The 16,841-nt window shown below is 36.2% G+C and overlaps 1 protein-coding gene across 10 annotated transcripts in view; it reads left to right on the forward strand.

The window, feature by feature from the left end:
- Positions 1–16,841, forward strand: part of PTPRM (protein tyrosine phosphatase, receptor type M) — a 459,625-nt gene that overhangs the window by 92,392 nt on the left and 350,392 nt on the right. For all 10 annotated transcript variants that reach the window (XM_027650889.1, XM_027650890.1, XM_027650892.1 and 7 more), the window contains exon 2: positions 12,548–12,670. In XM_027650889.1, the coding sequence (XP_027506690.1) occupies positions 12,548–12,670 (123 nt within the window). The remainder of the gene's footprint in view (positions 1–12,547; positions 12,671–16,841) is intronic.

A 16,841-nucleotide genomic window follows, 5' to 3' on the forward strand; every position in this document is an offset into this window, starting at 1 on the left:
ATAAAGACTTTTAAATATTTAGAAGTGCATTTATACAAGAAGAAAATTGCCCCAAAAGTTCAAGTGTTTATTGTTTTCTAAGTAATTGAAAGTAAACCAAGAAAGATACTCCAAAATACTCTTAAAAATGTATGGGTGTACACCATATATAACAATTAATTGTATAACAATAGTGTGGCACTTTCAGATAACTGAGCCAAAAACCTCTGAGCTAGTCTAATCTATCATAAATCAATGATACTGTCTTAATCTATATTGTTTGGAGACATGAGCATACACTTAGGTTTTATTAGACTGTCCTATCCTGAAGCAAACTTTGGCAACTGAGAGTGTAAGACCTTCCCAGTGTAACATACTGGGGCCCCAGGAATATCAGACCCTTTTCACAAAGGATCAGAGATGCTTATCCCAGTATTAGGACCTGGACAAAACATCCCTTGCATCAGGCATGGAACAGGAATTAATGGAAAGCAAAAAATTATTTGAATCAACCTGACAGTCTTTGGATTTGTTTGTACCTAGATGACTACAGTCCCTCACACACAGAGTTTCTACAAAGTTAGAAAGTGTGAAGCTCTATGTGGCCTCCATATCTTTTTTTTTTTTTTTTTTTTTTTTTTTACAATACAACATTTAAGCAAGTTTACTACTGACTTAATCCTATTATAGGCAAGAATTGAAAGTAATTATTTTATCTGGGTAGTGTAGTGATAGTGCCCTGTTCTTCTGTGTGGGAGGTTCAAGAGTTCACTCCTTGGGTCGTATATGCTGGGGCATGTCAGTGTTGCAGTGGTAATGTTTTCGGTAGTATCAAGTGTGGCTCTCTCTTATAGTTGATGAGACCTTGTCAGAGGTTTCTAAAATTAATTAATTCTTTTCCTTCTGAAAGAAAGTTATAGATGTGTTTAATGAAATAAAGTATAATTTACTGCAAGAGATAGTGGCTAAAACAGAAGGAAGAAAAGCAGTAGCTAACTACATTTAAAAATAGAAATTTATTTATACCTGTAGCACAGTTAAAGCCTGTTGTGCTGACTGAATTTAGCAAGCAGACCTGGGATTCAGCCTTAGTGCTGCTAATGACTGGAGGCATTATTGATGTAGTGAACTAATTACCCGTGTGATGAAGTTGCCTGCTGGAGGTTTTTGACTGCTTCATCACTGTGGCACCTCCTACAGGTTAATTCATTGAGCAGCACAGGTAAAACCTCCAAATGGAGGTCCTACTCTCCTTTCGTCTGGGCACAGAGTTGTACTGACAGCAGTAAATAAATGAGATGAATATTTTCCTGAATTATTGATTGAGTAGCTAGAGCTGTATCAGAGAACCAAATGGTTGGGGATACATCTGTAGCAGTTCATACTCACTGCATGGGAAAACGTTAAAAAGCAAACCAAAAAGAGTAACAACCTTTGTCACCTGAAGGAAAATCCACGGGTTAAAAAATAAGAAAGGGTGGGAGAATCTTGGATTAGCAGGCAGGAGAGGGGCTGCATGGGCTTCAATATCTGTTTGAATTCTTTCTATATATAAAATTCTTTTATGGTATTTGTTCTCAGATGTCTCAGTAGACAGATTAGAACTCAAAACATAAAGAGCTCATTTAATTAGATGATAAACTATTTCACGTAGAGTTTATAGGGAAAAATACCACTTATAAGGCAGTCTGATAAGGAGAGGAATGAATACAAGCGTGTCCTGTCTGTTTTTTCTTTTGCTCTACCCATTGAAGAAGTAGAATATAAACTTCTGATCTGTTGGGCAAAAGAATTATAAAATTTATCTTAATGTTACTAGTTTTTAATAAATATTTTGATGCTGTGAAATCCTTTATAAAAATTTTTTTATGTTTTTTTGTGGGTTTTTTTCTGTTTTTAATTGTGGCATAGCTGAAAAGCCTCTTGAGTCTAGCAAAGCTAATGCTGCCTTTGTTCTTTACTTAAAGCTAGAACTGTGTTGTAAATAGTCTGTATTTCTCATCCAAGCTTAATATGTTGTTATCTAAGAGGATGCATTAAGTGTTCTCTAACAACTGCAGAACTCATCAAGCAAATGGAAAGATTACCCCTGAAATCAAGCTTCAAACTTTTATTTTCTCACAATCAATAGACAAGTAATGCACGTTGGATTTATAATGATATTGAGATTGACTGCTTAAATCCTTTTTAAAGTTCAAAGCTGGAAACAGATTGTGTGTACAAGCAATCCACAGCAGAGTTTCTAAGTAGGGGCTTTGTGATAAATAAGTGAAATTGGGTTTGACTGAAATGGCCCATCAGTCCCATATGGGTTTAGCAGGAAGATTTCAGGCTCAAAAAAGACAGAGGTTTGGAGAAGCATCAAGCACTGGTTTCACATCACCTGAGATTGCTTTGTGGAGTCTACTGGGAGAGGTAAAGGCAAGAGTCTCGTTAAAAATGAGCAGCACCAGGGAGAATGATTTAGCTTGAAGTACACTTTTGGTTTTTAGCTTGAAGAGTTTAAAGGCGAAGATACATTTTAAAAGCTCAACTGGCAGATGAGAAGAATGCTGTCAGGTTTCTCAATGAAATCCCTTTATATAGAGATAAATAGCATGTTTTAGTAGTTTTTTGACATCATCAGGAAAAAAAATAAAACAACCAAACCCAAAAACTTACTCAGCTCAGAATGTCCTGATAGTAGGATGAAATGATAGTTAATCTCTCAGCTATCAAAATTGGATTTTGATAAAACATATTGTCTTCAGTCCTGATGTCTGATAACTTCAGAGGCAGTATTTACTGCTTGTAAAAGTCGTGGAAGCTGGCCAAGAAGGGAGAATATCCCTTTGAGGATATTCTTCCTGTGCTAGCGGTCGAGCTATGGTAACCTAAAGTTTATGTTGGGCCCATTGTCTTAGAGCTGGCTTTTACCTAATCAAGACTTTGAACTGTTTTGCACTGTTGTACTTACTGACTTTAGTAAACACGATACTAAAATTTAAAAATCAGTATGAAGCTCTTACTTGCTTTTTATTCAGATATAATCTGTGCTGTTAACAGATACAGTTATAGTTGTTACACAGTAGTTAAAGTAATTTAAAATATCATAGGTTTTGATTAGTCTATGAGAGCTTAATGATTACTTGTCAATGTCTATCCATTTACCTAATGCTGTAAGGCAAGAAGTGAACAAAGAGACATTGACCTAGGAAGTAACACTTTAGTTTGGTTTGTTCAGTGAGAACAAGTGTTCTTTATCTCAATCTGAATTGTAAGTAACATATTGTTGAAGCAACATAGTCTTCTTTTCATTGTATCATATCCAGAAATGCAGCTCATAGCTGTTTGTTTTGTGAAAACTTGTATGACTCCTGTCACACCCATAGACAAAACAAGTGACTGCTTACTGTATTGTTTATTTTTGCCTTCATTCACATCCATTCATTCATGCATATACATTACATGGGGAATAGGGAAAAACTTTGTGGGGAGAGTAGTTGAATAGCACAATTTCTAACCAAGAATTAACATGTTGGATTTTACTAATTTTAAGAAAAAAAGCTCTATTTTTCAAAGTTATTAAAAAGTACCTTAGTGAAAATCAGAATCCAGTGGGATCAGGAATTTAATGGCTTTGTGAATTGAATGGCTGGCAGTGCTGGTTGTGGAAAAGGTGGTTTGACTGTCTGTTATTAGGCTGTATTTCCCCCGAGCCCTAGGACAGATGTAGCATGAAAAGGTTTGTCCTCATGACAAACTGAAAGTTTAATACAGTATTTCCCGAACAGATGTTAGAGAAATGGTCTGGTGTGGTCTAATAATGGCAGTCTTGATGATTGTATCTTTCTTAGGTTACATTGTGATTTAAATAAAGTGTTGGGGTGAACGGACCCTTTATTATGATAAACATTGGCTGCAAGGCTCTTCCTCCCAGCTGGGTTGGGGGGGGAAGAGTGGATCTCCCCACCCTGTTTTTTCCTTCCTTCTGAATTGCATTTTATTTCACTTCAGATTTCCCATTATAATAAGGTTCTTTCCTGAACATACTCTGTGCAGTTCTGTATTGTTTTCCACTTGTACAGTTTTGTGTGGCTTCCCAAACGTCTTCCCCTGCTCTTCCCTTCTCTGGACGAATCTTTCTGGGACTCTGCCGTGCTGTATTTTAGTGAGTTACAAAGGTACTGGGGTACTCTGGTGAGGTGAAATGAAAAGGACTAAGCAGTTTTTAGGATAATCAGTTAAAAAACTGGAATGAATATGAAAATACTGAAAGCAGACAGCTGTCTTCTTTTCTTGGAATTTGTTTATCTTCAACAGATCAGCACAATTGCTTACATCCCTAGTAAATACCAGATTAACAGTGAGTGATTCTTGAGCTTATGCTTTTTCCGGGCAGCACTTCACCTAAGGAAACAATTTAGGATTTTGCCTTTAGGACTTGGTAGCTTTATAGGAGCAAATTAAACCAGGAAAAAAAGAAATCAAATTAGTAATTACTTAGTGTGTTTAGATATTTTCTTTTTCATTACAGCTGCACATGCTTGGGCATATTTTGGTGATAGATCTCGTCAGTGAACTGAAAGGAGGTAAAATTGCAATAAAATCCAAATGAGGAAAGGATAGAGGTATTCTACATAATTAAACTAATAGGGGCAGCATCTGTCACCGATATAAAAAATCACAAATAGATGCTGAATGGAAAAGAGATACCTATGGTATGTGTTTTGTCCCTCAGCTGATAAAATGGTGAAGTGCTGCAGACTGCTGCTGCTTCAAAGTCACAATTGGGGGAGGGGTATGTGTGGTCCAGGAGCTGGGCTGAAAATCAGCCCTCTTTCTTTTCTTCCCTAGGAAAGAGTGCAGAAAACATTGTCATGTGTTTTACTGTAGTTTTTCAAAACAGAGGTGTCATTTCAAGTCCTTTAAGAGGTACTGCATGGTGTCAAAAAAAAGTATGCCTAATTGTTACCTTCTGTATATATTAATACCCTGTGTACATCCCAACCTCCTGGTTATGTCCTTACTAATCTCCACTTCAAGTAAACGGGGAAAAAATAATGTCTCCCATATCTCTGTTCCATAGCATCTGCTTTCTTTGCCAGCCAGGATGACTGAATGCTTTTACATATTTAATAAAGTGACTTTGTGCATTGCTGGGTGGTAGCTAGGAAAATAAATTAAGTAAATCCTATGATATAAACTGTGTGAAATAGGTGTGCAGTTGCATTTTTGTTTTTCTTAGTAGGCTTATTCCACTGCCAGAATATTGTTTGAATTTTTAATTCTGTTTTAAGTATGTGAAAAGACAGTTCCTTTTGTTAGTTGCCTACAGGTCAAAGCTTTATGTCAAAACGTTTCAGAAAGTTTATAAAAGAGATTTTTGCATTTGGAAGAACATCTTTGTCATGTATTTGTGATAAACAAGATGCAAAACATAGGGCAAATCTCCCTTTTATTTATTCATTTTTGTAGTGATCTTGACCATGGTCCAGAATTTCATCAGGTTCACTCAGCTGCAATAAAAATGTAAATCACCTGTCTCCCTTTTGCAACCGTTATGTCCAATGTGATCTTTTTAATAAGATATATACACCTGTATAGGTTAAATAGGTGTTACAAACTGGACTTCTAGTTTTTCTTGTAAAGTCATTCCAAAGTACTTCTCATATAAAAAAGTCATTTTTATAAGGCTTTTTAAAGAAAGTTATTGTAACATACATTTCTAAAGTCAGTTCCCTAATCTCAAACTCAATTTAGGCATTAAATTAATAATTGAAAAAGACATCAGTATTTATACCAAAAAAGAAATTAAAACTGAAAAAAAAATCCCAACCATCCCTCAACCACTAAAATTTATCCATAGCAGCTATTCGTACGAGAAATGTCTCTTAGTATTCACTTCTGTTGAACTGGAAGACCAGCTAGTAGTTTTAACACCTAGCATGATATCCTGCCCTAAAACATAAAATCTGATGACTTCTGCAAGTATGCTTGTTTTAATGTTACCTTTCAAAATAGGGTTTCCTGATTCAATTTCTGTGTAATCCTGTAGGTTCTTTATTGGTTTGAACACCCAGATATTTCTCTTGGTAGATATCCTAGCTAATTATGATATTATCTATCACTAATATTGCAAAGTCAAACACCCTGGCATTAAAAAAATGCCAGAAATAAGTTTGCTCATGGAATATGCACCCATTTTTCCATAGGTGTCATAAATATTCACTGATACAAAAATGACACAAATGTGTGGATATTATTTGCTTGCATAAGATGAATGATATTTATTTTAAGAGCCCTTATTCAGTGTCTTGGCTTGGTGAGTGGTGTCTGTTCTCGTGTCTGTCCCATAGCTCAAAGGACTTTAAATGCACATTTTGAGAGGAAACGTTTTTCAGGGTTTTTCACTAATGTCCAGAAATCCAAATTTTGAATTCTTCTCAGTATTTATTAGGCAAATGTAATTGTTTAGAAAATATTTTATTTGACTAAATATGGGTAGGTTTCCAGGGGAAAGTTAGAACTGGCAGATATGTAAATTCAGCTTTGCTACAGTGTCCTGTGTCACAAAAACTGAAACATTTTTGACCACATTTATGTTGTTTCAGTTTCTGTCAGGTAAGTGGAGGGAGAACAGAGAGAACAACTGTAAATGTTTTATGAACATGTGGTGAGCTTTTGAAGTCTCATAAAAAACAGCTTTAAATGTTTATCTGAGATTATTTTTTTTTCTGTATCCTGTCATCACCTGAATACTGCTGAAATTGTGTTCATGAATTCATAACTCTCTAGCATTCTCATACCACCTTTTCAGCATGTCTTAGTACATTTTTGTATAATTTTTTTAACTCTTGTTCTCCCTCATGGACAGAATTAATATCTGGCCTTTCTTAGTTGTAAAGCATACTTTTGCCTCATCATCTTTGCTCTGGCGCATGAGATTTTTTCCAGACAATTCTTTCATCCTCTGCCGTTTTCAAAACCCTTTCTGAGCACAGCCACTATCAGAGAAGTTATCTAATTTTAAAATCTGTTTCCTTTTGCTCTTCTTTCTCACCCCCGTGCATATGTAGACATGACAAAATGTAGATACTGTTTTAAATTTGATCCACTTTGTGCAGCACATGGGTTTTCAGACTCCCTGACCAGTAATATAGATTACAAGATTTAATTTAGAGCTCTGAACACTCGCCTTTAGTAGAAATGAAAAACTTGGTATATTTTGAGAGAAAATAAATGTTCCATTTTAAAACAGACTACCCACTGTTGAAAGCTTGCTTGTAAAGCCTGGATAAGAATATTTGGTGCATGTATGTCACTGCAGATACGTGGCAGCTCTGTGTGTACTTTGGAGGCACAGAGAGAAGAGTTTCTTTTACTAGCTATCTCTGAGCTAGCATGTCTGGAAAGCCCTTTAAACATGCAATGCTATAACAACTTTGAAAGGGAAAGTAGAGCCTTTTTTTGCTGAGAATCTACACAGAAAGCAGATCCAGGCAGACCACTATGTCCAGTTTCTAATATGTTCCTTAAACCGTCCTTTTATGTACCTCCAGTTTGTTTACTCAAGTAAAACTTGAATTTTATTTCAGCTTTATTAGCTCAACAATTTATTGATTTCAGGGAAGCAAACTGTTTTGTAGTAGGCAATTCCTGTCATCACCCAATCTATAGTAAAGTTATTCAGCAGACAAGACCTGTGGCACAAGTTTAAAGGCAGGATTTTAATTTTTTTTAATGTTAAAAATTGTCTATTAATTCCCACTGTTGCTTTCTCCATTATTGAGTTTATAATTGGGATTGATTTTTTGTTTTCCACTTTATGACTGCTTATCTACCCCCAAAGGCGTAGTTGTTTGTTCTCTGATGGGATAGTTTGTCAGCTTAGAGGCTCAGGATCCCATTTTCCTAATACTGTGTTTCTAAGATCACTTTCTAATTGTCATGAGAGTGCCTAGATAGGGTGATTGTCCAGAGCAGTAACCCTTGGGGATAAGCTGACTCATTCATGGTTTAAGCAAGCTTAGCAATTGTAGTTTGTCACAGTTTTTCCAGTTATTTTAGTTTTCATTTACCTTGGTATGTTGTCCTGGTGATGTGCTTGGTCCATTGGTTTTGGATGCAGTGGTGTTCATGAGCACAGGAGGGAATGCAGTTGGCTGAGGAAGGGTGTATTGTTGGTTTGGGCAAAGGCTTTTTTTTTGTTATAGACAGAAAGGAAAGATCCATTGCCTAATAGGACATGAATCTTTCACTGCATTATCCAAACTCCCTAACATGTCATGTTGTCTAGATGTCCAGCTTTCAGATCAGATATAAAAATCTTTATTTCTGTTTCTAAGAGTTGCTACATTGTATTTACACAAGAGTTAATTGACGTAAACATATTCTCAGTATGAAACTGAAAATATAGAGATAGCAGAATTCGGAATACTTTTTAAATAAGATAAAGGAGAATACTAGTAAAATGGGGAATTGAGTAAACTCAGCTTCTGGGTTCACATATTCTGCAATAGGATTCATGGTACTATGGCAGACCATAAACCACAGGTCTTTGCTGTAAAGAAAAAAATTATTTTATCCTGAAACAGGGCCATTGCATCAGTTCTGGTATGCACATACCTTCCTTACCAGTGCTAGCACTAACACAACAAGTTTTAGCACTTGTACACTTGGCAGCAAATTTTTTGATGGAAAGTACATATTGATCTGAGATCTTTGAAGTATATAAACCCAACAAAAATAAAGCAGTGTGCAGTGTAACTTGAAATTTTTCTATATTATTTTTTGTGACTTAATGGATTTTGTCTTTTACTATCCTAGTATTTGTTAAGATATTCTTTGAGAATGCTTCATAACAAATGTCATAGTTGTAAAACACAAAATAGTTGGAATAAAACTTTATTCACAATAGGAAAAATATGGTGTATTCTTTATCCCTTTTACTGTAATTGGTTGCTTTCACCTTAAATTATATTCCTTGTTTGAACTCATAAATTTTTCAATATCTAAAGTAATTTAACCAAATAAAAATAGAAGCATCAAAAAAGGACTACATTTAGACAATGACATGGTTATATTGAACTGGATTCATGATGCTTAAATGGATAATTGCAGTTGAAAGAATCACAGGCTGTAATAGACTGTGTTGCAGCTTTTGCATTTGTCAATTCATGTCCTTTTAGGAATCCAAAAATATCTATAAAATGCACCATAAGCCAAAGAATCTAAGTGGGGTATGGATCTCCTGTTTTACTTATAAATATTTCAGTCAGCAAAGAACTCATCCTTTAAAATACAGTTTGGCAATCCAAACTGTGATGTCAGTATAACAGGCAGGGAAATTGCTTTGCTCGATTAAACTGGGTAACACACAATATGTATTATGATTGTTATTTTCAATTCTAATAGCAAAAAATGAGCAGAATTTCTCAAGTGTGCTACTTTATTATAAACAACTGCCTGTCTTGGCAGTGACTCGTGTTTCAAAACAGTGCGACGATGAGAGACATTAAAGACCACTGTTAATTGCTCAGATTTTAGCAGTGCTTGTTGATACCATGTGTCCATAACATTTTATGAACTGGGACCTTGTACAGTAAGGGCATCATGACTGGAAAATAGACAAAGCGCTGGAGAAGAAGGCAGTAGGGCTTCAGCAGTGGCAAATGTAGAGGTCTGTCAAATGTTATGAACTGTTTCTGAAGAACTTCATCTTATTTGTGGTAGAGTCAGATGTGAGGGTCAGAACTTTAGGGAGAGAGCATAAGCCACTAGGCCTGTTGATGACTCTTGATTTACAGTAATTATATCTTGGCTAATTTAGCTAAGCTTTTTTTTGTGTTTTGTTTTTTTTCAATTAAGATGTTGAGTCTATAACCTTGCCTCCACTTCCAACTGCTATATATGTCATTTTAATCTCCAAAAAGACTTTACAAGAAGTCATGGCTGTGCAAAGCCTTCATTAGTATTCATCTTATCCTTCATGGCTGGCTGTAAAAAGAAACATGGCTTGGCATCTGTGCTGTTAAAGGTCTTCTGTATGCTGGTCAGTTCTCTGGTTAGGTGACTGTACAGCTTGATTACTCATAGTAATACTTGCTGCACTCTCCTTATTAGTTGTGGGTGGAAAGGGCTTAGGAATAGGAGTTAAGAAGTTCCTTTAAAACTCTTCCTATAGCAGATGTGAAGGTTAGATACTCATTTTGAGGAAATTGTAGTAATAGTAAACTTGCAAAAGTTAGAAGGATGTAAATGGCAAAAGGACATAAAGGACAAAAAAAATAGCTATAGACTTGCAAGAGAAATGAAAAACAAGCGGTGAGAGAGACAAGAGGTCTAGACAAGTAGAACAGTCACTCTATTTATGTACATTTTTGACATCTTCCTAATTCATAAGAAGCAAAAGAACCTTTACTAACAATCTGGAATCACAACTCATGCCATTTTTCTAGTACTGGACATTTTGCAGTGCTTGGCTTCTGGGTTTGAGCAAGAGGACACCTTAAACTCTTCTGTCTTAACACTAGAGATATATATGTTGTAATGAGGTGTGGGAACTATTCCATACATTCATTGGTCCTGGTTTGGATTGCAAACCCTGTTTTATGCCAGGTTTTACTTGGGTGTGTATTTTTTGCCAAGCTTGACTACATTGTACGCTGCATAATTTGGTATTTAAATATATGTCCTATTATCATTTGTAGTACTTTTGCAAGGAAACTACCTTTTGCTTCACCTGTGGTTTTTTATTGTTATTCCTTATAAAAAAGCACAGTCTGTGAAAGTTGATGTTTAGCATTTATGTCTGAAACTTAGCTTGTGACATATTTTATGAAGTTTGGAGTAATATTTATGCAAGTAATGCAAGTACTAGAACAAATGCATAAATGACTGCCTAAATTTCTAAGCTTTCCCTTTGGAAATGTTGCAGATGTTATTTAATATACTTTATAAAAATCTCTTGTATTTCTCAATTTGTTTAACTTCAGGAGAGAGAGAATTTATATATGTTATTATCATTGAGGTGAAATGTTAGCGTTTGGAGTTGTCAGTTTTTTAATGGGTTTTCTGTTCCCACTGGATTATCTAATTGAATCTTTTGCACTTTAATTTGTACAGAAAGAAGCAGTGGCCAGAGATGCCAATTTCCCTCATACTCTTAGACCTTAACAGAGACTTCGTGTAGAAAGATATTTTAGAACAAAGACTAATACAGGATGACCTGTATCTGAGGGCAGGCCAAACATGGTGTGTCTGGAAAGGCCAATGTAATGCTCTCACTGTTAAGAGAATAAAAAATTAAATTATTCAGCAACTGCATATAAAAATAATTTCTGTTGAAGATTATATGCTTGCAAAGTTCTTGCCATGAATATCAAATATACAGCTGGACTAGCCATTAGGAAGGCTGGACTTCAGTTAGGTGAAGTTTGTCAGGTATAATGAAATTTTGCCTTCTATTCTGCATTTTGTTAAGGTATTCTGTAATGCCATTTTCTATGAAAATTTAGATTTTTGAAGTAATTTTTAAAGCTACATTTTGTCTGTTTCCTCTTTTAATATAGCTTGGCAAGGCTAAGCCTACTGTGCCTATGGAGAGATAACAGAGATGATGAATAGCCCTAAAGTTTAGTTTTGTTTGAACAGCTGCAGAATTTCCTTTAATATGGACAGAAATATCTGTGACTGGGGTTATATTTATTTTCCCAAATAGGAAAGATGTCATTCTTCACTGGAGTGAAACATCAAATAAAACAGAATTTTGTAACCCCGTGTTAGTCTCCTGTTGGCTGATAACGACGTAAAAAAGCTGGAGAAGTTTCCTCTGTACCACAGGATAAAAAGCAAACCTTTTCCGTTTTCTTGTGGATGATGTCAGAATCTATTCTTCTAAATTCAGGACATTGTTTTTTTCCCTACCTCAGCCTGAGATAGAACAGGCTTTTATAACATGTTATTCTTTTCTAATTTACTTAGAAGAGAGTGAGGAAAAAAAAAGAGGAAATAATACTGTTTTCTTTCTAAGAGCTTGAGATAAGCATAGATTGACATTTTGCGGCAGATGTGCTGTATTGTATCAGAGGCCTTGATCCCACCCCTGCTGGTACTTGTTTGCATCGCAGCACACCTGGGAGCACCTAGGCCTTCCCTTACTTGGAAACCAAGGTACAGCAATAGGAGCTGATGTTCCCACCTTTATGGTTTTCTTTTAAAATGTAGGTCCTCAGGCATGAAATAGTTTGTTTATCCCAAGGAATGCTAATATTGCAATCTTTTAATATTCTGAGTTTTGCTGTTTTTTATTTTGCTGTTTAGTTTTTGATACCTGATGCTTACATCGTAAGAGAAAATTTGTCTGCGGTCCTAAATCTGCTTTTTTACCATTGGAATTTTGTTTTCACGACAAGGTTTTATGCCCTCTCAGAAAGTGATGATTAATAAATAGATAAATGTCTGTATTAAAAGATGCTTAAAAAGGACACAGCCTGCATTGAATGATGTTTCAGTGGTTAGGATTAGCTATTCATAATCTGTTATCCGCATACCTTGTTTAATTTTTGTCTTTGTGTTTCTTTAACAGGATGCTGTACTTTTGACGAGCCTCTCAGTTCCTGTGGCTATAGTCAGTCAGATGATGATGATCTTAACTGGGATCAGGTGAACGCACCGATAAAGCCATCCTCAGGTCAAGGGATGCCATCGGGTTGGTCTTTATTTTGCTTTGTTTCTCTTTGGTGTTAGCTTATGTGTTTATTCAGCATTACTTGACAGTACTTTTGTTAAAGTGCTGCTTCATCTAAATCTGTTTGTTAATTGCAATCCTCAGATCTTTCAAGTGATTTTTATGAGGGATATTTTGCAAATCAAAGGTTTTCTTTTGTTATGTGGGGAATATAAAGGTTAGAAAATAGAAGTAGAAACTTGGTGTCATCAGAGAAGGTAGAAAGAAAACAGAATGGTGTCATGAAAATGAATCTGAAGTAGTACTAGAAACGGGCAGACGGGACTACTGAGATTCAAAGGAAGAAGGACTAATAAGAGATAAAGATGGCCTTAGGCATTTTCATTGAAAGAGATATTAATCAAAATCTGCTATGAAAAGAAAGAGAAAAGGAGGTGAGAGAAAAAGCAGAGCTATCCCAAAACAAAGGGTCTCAATGATAATGTGCTTGTTGCGTTTAAAAGATGTTTGTGATACTATTAGTTAATGTATTTTGTGCAGTGCATGCAGTTGGACCTTGTTCCATAGCAACAACCCTTGCATTCTGCTGAACTATAAACTTACTCTGTTAATGCAATCATTCCTTTAGGGCTTCACCCACACAAATTTGTAGAATCTGTCCATTGATTTTAAACTATTCACTAGCCTAAAATTTACCAGTTGTTCTTTTTTTCTGGTTTTTACTAGACATGTTAAGAGTTCCCCCCATGTACTGATTTTCATCTCCTGGGAGATGACTGCCTTAAGCCCACCTCAGCACCTGCTTTGGCTTTATAGACTGAACCTCCTGTGACTATTATCACCTAAAAGTAGGCGAAATGAAAAGACCACTACATAAAATCACTGATTGTAGCATTGTGAGACTTCTTCTGCATTAACCTCGTAACAGTATAAATATATCCATAACACTTAGAACTAGTTTTTGAATAAGGCAATTAGGAGATAAACAATGTGAATGTTCAGAAGAGACTGTAAAACCAAAACCTTAACATATGCACTCATCAATAGTGTACTAATAAATGTACCAGTATATGATGTGTACCAATTGTCCTTAGGTATCTTTCACTTACAAAAATGCTTCCAGTGGTCTTCACTGTAGATTTATCAATGCTGCCCTGTGTTGTGGACATCTTATCTGAGGTTCATTGCTGAACTGAAATACCTTTTCCTTCAGCATCTTGTTTCCTCTGGCAAAGGCAGGACTCCCAACTTCAAGATGAATGTTCAGTTTATCTGGCACTTGGTTCATCCTTCTACGATAAGTTCATTGTCCCAGATAAAGGAGGTTCTTTCAAATTCCTTTTTAAACTGGCTTTTGTCCAGTGGTCTTGGCATATACTGCTAAACATTTTCTGAACTGTTTCGTTACTGCTTAATACTGTTTCTCAAGTTGGAGCTAACACACGTAGCTTATCAGTCATCTTGGCTTTCAGTACAAGGTATACATTCTTTTTCTCAATCACTGAAAATTCTCTTTCTATTCCAAATTTCATTAATTACCACACTTCAGTTTTGTGAAGGCAGTTGTTGGTATGTGATGTTCAGTCTTCTTGGCAGATAGAAGAGGTCCAAATCAATGTTCTCTTCTGTGATGACCACAGGCTTGAAGATGTTTTGGTTTGTTTTCCCAGTGGCAAGACTCCAGACTAGGGACTGGCGTTTCTATAGAGGGAAAATGATACATATAATTTTATTTATCTGATATCATACAGCTTGTTTCTTTTTTCTATTCCTGCCTTTTTATCAGAACTGAAATAATGTTCTGATGATCAAGTAAAAAAGGTATTAAATTCAGTAACAAGTTGTATTTACAGTTTAGGGAGTTTTATTTCTGCCCATAAAGGAAGTGAAATATGCTTTGGGAGCCTTGGGTCAGAAGATGAACGAGTTAGTCTGAGGAGGGTTGAGGATACTGGTGCCTTAAAAGGTCAAAAACCCCTTGGAGAGGGAAAGAAATGCTCATTTTTTGCAAATGAGAAGCAGTTGTCTCAGGGCACAATTCAGTCAAGTGGTATCTAATTTTTCCTCATAATTTCATCTAAGCAGTTTTTTCCTGTTCTTGTTCAAATCATCATCTTAATGATTTTAATTAGTTTTCAGTTAGCCTTAGCCAGAGGGTTATGTGATACACTTAGAAAATGGTTTCAAGTAGTTTGTCAGCAGTTTCTGAGCTACATATTTTAGAAGAAATAACTTCAGATGATAATGAATAGAACATCTTAGATTAATGGTTTGTGGGGAATTCTTGGCTTGAAAGCAAAATGCTTTATGCAACAATGTTGTAATACTAGACTGAAATAAGAACTCTCAGTTCAGTACTCCCTTGTCAGTAGAAAAAAATTAATACACGTAACATTCCTAATTTCAGGCAACATGCTTCAGTAAGTGAGTTGATGTCGATATATAGTATTTTGTATAATTTGGTGGCAGTCAGGGGGGGAAGCACACTAGTTATGGCATTTGATTTATTTTAATCCACATGAGACTGTTGAGAGCATAGCTGCACTTCAGATAGATAAATATTTTGGCTTGATATGTTATTTCAGTGGGACAAAAGAAATGTCATATAAGATTCGTGCATATGTGTGCATGCTTTAATGTACACTTTATCTGTTTACATGTTTGTGAATATTAATAGTTCTTTGAGAGATCTTGTTTTAGATAAAAATTGGGGAGATATATCAAAGATAATAATAAAAACTTTCTAAAAGTGTTTCTTACCGTGCAAGTCGGATTGTTACTGTAGCAGAGAAATATGAAGTTATCACTACTGAAGTAAATAGGGTGGTAGTACTCTAATTTTCTTGATAAATAAAAGCATGGCCTTTAGTGAGTTAGTAGTAATCTGAAATTGTGTTAAATAGACCCAAAAAGTAATGACATGTATGTATTTCTGTATATATTTGTATGAATTAAATGAGAGTGGTTAATTCATTGCTCTTCTGTTTCAAGTGTCGTGTGAGTCAGATGGAGTAAATGCTGTAGGAAGAGCAGCTCTTCCCTTTTCTCAGCCTCTGTCTTTCTCGTTGTCTTTCTGTTCCAAGAATGTGTTTATAATAGTGTTCACAACTATAATTATAGAAACACTTAGTCATTATTAATGCCATCTTGCATTATCCGACAGAACAGTTACAGCGGTTTGATATTAATGTGTTTATATAATACACATTCATAATTACAGTTGACTGTAAGTCCTCTAGTTGTAGACCAGTAAAGATGTCTTCAGAAAAACATGCCCAAACAGTACATTATGCTATTGGCAAGGTGTGGGCTGCAGGAGTGGCCTCTGCAAGAAGAGGCCAGCGGCCGCCCTGTGTTGGACACATCTGATTCCAGCTGTCTCCAGTGGACCCACCACTGGCCACAGCTGAGGTCCTGGTGGCACCTCTGAGATAGCATGTTTAAGAAAGGGTAAAAAGCACTGGGCAGCAGCTGCCAGAGAGAGGAGTAAGAATATGTGAGAGCACCAGGCCTGCAGGCACCAAGATAGTGAAGAAGGAGGGGGAAGAGGTGCTCCAGGTACTGGAGCAGAAATTCCCCTGCAGCCTGCGCTGAAGACCATGGTGATGCAGGCTGTCCCTCTGCAGTCCTTGGAGGCCCATGGTGCAGCAGAGATCCACCTGCAGCCTGTGAAGGACCCCACGCCAGAACAGGTGTGGATGCCCTGAAGGAAGCTGCAGCCCATGGAGAGGAGCCCACACAGGGGCAGGATTTCTTGCAGGACTGTGGCCTGTTGGCTGCCTACACTGCAGCAGTATACTCCTGAAGGACTGTATGCCATGGAAAGAGATTTTTTTTTTTTTTTGAGATATTTAAGTGCATTGTATTAATTCTGCTACAGGAAGTCATCAATGACAGCGATGCAATTAGAATGTTATGGATTACTGATAAGAAATACAAATATTGTCAAGAGTCTGCTCTGTTTGTCATTTGCTGGATATAATTTTATTCATGTCCATTTATTTTTTTTATGAAACACTGTGTTCAGTTGTGTAAAATCTTTCCACAGTGTTTTGCAGTTCCAGCTGATTCCTAAAGGACAGTAGCATAATTTTTATTCAAGGCAGTGGTTGGTTTGATATCTCTAAGGGGATGTCACTGCGTTTGCAATGAGTCACTGGCATCGGCCTTTCATTCGTTTTAAAACAGTTCA

This window comes from Corapipo altera, unplaced genomic scaffold (genome assembly GCF_003945725.1).
Source record: "Corapipo altera isolate COAL_440 unplaced genomic scaffold, ASM394572v1 24, whole genome shotgun sequence".
Taxonomy (NCBI): Eukaryota; Metazoa; Chordata; class Aves; order Passeriformes; family Pipridae; genus Corapipo; species Corapipo altera.